Source organism: Salpingoeca rosetta (assembly GCF_000188695.1).
Source record: "Salpingoeca rosetta unplaced genomic scaffold supercont1.1, whole genome shotgun sequence".
NCBI lineage: Eukaryota > Choanoflagellata > Craspedida > Salpingoecidae > Salpingoeca > Salpingoeca rosetta.
The window spans coordinates 341281-344123 of record NW_004457740.1 but is presented as its reverse complement, the minus strand read 5'-3'; the positions used below and the strand labels follow the sequence as shown (position 1 = coordinate 344123).

The window sequence follows — 2843 nt, the reverse complement described above, 5'->3', positions numbered from 1 at the left end:
GTGGAGCAGGAGGTGCAGCAGATTGTGGGCGATGACTTTATGTTCCAGCTGCAGAACGTGGCTGTGGATCTTCCCGAATATCAGGGCGATCCCGCACACGTCGCCGCTGAGAAGTGCAAGGCCGCTTACCAGCAGGTGCGCAATCTGATCTGCTTGTACTTGCTGAGTTGTGTAAATGATATGTATGTGTGTTGTGTTGTGTGCATGTGAGTGTGAGTGGAAGTGATTGTGTAGCTGCTGCGCGCACGTGTGTGTATGTGTGTGTGTATGTGTGTGTGTGTGTGTTTTAATGCGCGTTCCTGAATGTAAGCCTTGCTCACACCAACACTGCATGACACGGCGTGCAGGTCAAAACACCCGTCATCGTTGAAGACACCAGCCTCTGCTTCAACGCCCTTGGTGGCCTGCCCGGCGTCTACATCAAGTGCGTTCCACAGACACGTGTACACTCGCTTGCCCTGATGCACACACGTACAAGTGTGTGTATGTGTGTGCGTGAATTGCGCACGAACGCGGCAAGTGGCATGGCCTCATTTTCAGAGTGTTGACTGCTGCTGCCGCCACTGCACAGGTGGTTCTTGAAGGGCGTTGGCCACGATGGCCTGAACAAGATGCTGGCCGGTTTTGATGACAAGACCGCATATGCACAGTGCATCTTTGCCTTCCAGCCCGGCGAGGGCGTGGAGCCCCTCCTCTTTATCGGCAGGACCGACGGCAAGGTGCTGCAGCAGTGTCACCACCACCAGCGCAGGCTCACACACAGCCACACAGCCACACAACCGCTCACAAACATCTTCCACCACTACCACCACCACCACCACCACCACCACCACCATCATCATCATCACACATAAACAATCATACAAATGCATCTCACTCCTCACACACATCGTGCATCTCGCGCACTTCACGCATCTCACACGCTCTCACCTCCCACCACAACATACCACCAACCCCCCAACCCCCACCATGCAGATTGTGCCTGCGCGCGGGCCGACCCACTTTGGCTGGGACCCCGTCTTCCAGCCCGACGGCTTTCACACCACATATGCGGAGATGGAGAGCGATGCAAAGAACGCCATCTCCCACCGCGGACGCGCACTGGCCAAGATGGCCGAGTTCTTCAAGAGCCACGCACGGGAGGTCTCTGAGCGCATGACGCTGGAGAAGGACTGGACCACCTCCTAAACACACCGAAACTCCCTCTCACCAATACCACCACCATCATCATCACCGGCGCCGCCGCAACCAATGAGTGCAATGCACCATGGAGCAAAGCATGCTGTGAGTTGTTGATTGATTGATTGGTGGTGGTCGTGGTGGCGATGGCGATGGTCACGTGGGCCCATAATCACATCAGCTGACGCAGCCCGATGCAACCCCCCTCCTATTTTCTCCTTGCAATGGATGGTGTGTGTGTGTGTGTGTGTGTGTGTGTGTGTGTGTGTGTGTGTGTGTGTGTGTGTGTGTGTGTGTGTGTGTGTGTGTGTGTGTGTGTGTGTGTGTGTGTGTGTGTGTGCGGTGGAACCGCTGAGTATTAAACGATGTGATGCGAGACAACTTGTGAGCGCGCAACTCACCACCTCTTGGCAAGCAATTGGCCGGTCCATTTGCATGGGGTATTGTACAATCCAAGGAACACGCCACGTGTTGCAGAGTCGATCAACGAGCAAAACAAGGGCAGAAAGAAGAGAAGAGAGAGGGTGTACAAGGAAGTAAATCCAACACAGTGCCAGGAACACATGTTCACAAGCAACGCTAAAAAGCAGGAAATAACGGCAGTTGAATGAATGGAGGTACAGAAAGTCCTCCCGTCACACCCACCCACCCACACACACACCCACACACACACACACACACACACACACACACACACACACACACACACACACACACACACACACACACACACACACACACACACACACACACACACACACACACACAAACAAAAGACGCCACAGTGGCTATGCGGTGGTAGCAGCGGTGGTGGTGAGTGCCTCGAATTTTGCTGCAATGGAGAGCACGCGATCACGCGACGGCTCCCGTTCAACACCGGATGCTGTTGCCGAATGCTCCTGTCGTCCATTTGTCGCCACCACAGGTTTCGGTGCTGTTGCAGGCTTTGGTTTTGTTGGAGGGCCAGCGGCTGTCTTCTTGGCGGGGCTGGCTTGCTTGGTCGGCGTTCTTGTGATGGACTTCTTGCTTCGCGACGCTGAGCCTGGTTTCCTCTTCGTTGGTGTGCGTGGCTTGCTGGATGATGATGATGATGATGATGGCGCACGTGCGCCTGTGGCTCGCGGCCTGCTTTGTTTCTGTTGCTGCTGGGAGGTCGTCGTGTCTCCTGCTCTCTTGTTCTTGTTCTTGTTCTTGTTCTGCTGCTGTTGTTGTTGTTTTGCCTTTGGGGAAGTTGACGATGCAGCCATGCGACGGAAGAGGCGTTTCTTCATCTTTGCAAGATGGCCGGAAGATACTTCCGCTGCAGAGGAAGAAGAACAACAACAGCGTCATAGGCGGGTGTGGGTGAGTGAATGGCGCCATGGCAGACCAGGCAGGGAGAAGGCGGTCATGGGTGCACGCATCACAGAACAAGACGTGGCCAGTTTGCAACTGACGGAGCAGTGGCAGAAAGACGGCAGCAAGCATGTGCGTACGCACGCGAACACCAATCAGACACAAGCAGACAGGAAGGCAGACAGGAAGGAAGGCAGGCAGAGAGGCGCACACACACACAGAGGCAGACAGACAGACAGACAGACAGACAGACAGACAGGCAGGCAGGCAGGCAGACAGACAGACAGACAGACAGACACACACACACACACAGACAGACAGACAGACAG

At 54.9% G+C, this 2843-nt stretch overlaps 2 protein-coding genes across 3 annotated transcripts in view; one reads left to right on the top strand and one right to left on the bottom strand.

The window, feature by feature from the left end:
* Positions 1-1188, top strand: part of PTSG_00079 (inosine triphosphate pyrophosphatase) — a gene marked incomplete at both ends in the record, with an annotated part of 2120 nt that extends 932 nt beyond the window's left edge. Inside the window, 4 exons of the mRNA XM_004998576.1 lie at positions 10-135; positions 348-424; positions 572-719; positions 976-1188. Of these exons, the coding sequence (XP_004998633.1) occupies positions 10-135; positions 348-424; positions 572-719; positions 976-1188 (564 nt within the window). The remainder of the gene's footprint in view (positions 1-9; positions 136-347; positions 425-571; positions 720-975) is intronic.
* Positions 1189-1899: 711 nt separating this feature from the next.
* The window catches only part of PTSG_11535, a 2960-nt gene continuing 2016 nt past the window's right edge, over positions 1900-2843 (bottom strand). For both annotated transcript variants that reach the window (XM_004998575.1, XM_004998574.1), the window contains one exon: positions 1900-2479. In XM_004998575.1, the coding sequence (XP_004998632.1) occupies positions 1968-2479 (512 nt within the window). In that variant the 3' untranslated portion in view covers positions 1900-1967. The remainder of the gene's footprint in view (positions 2480-2843) is intronic.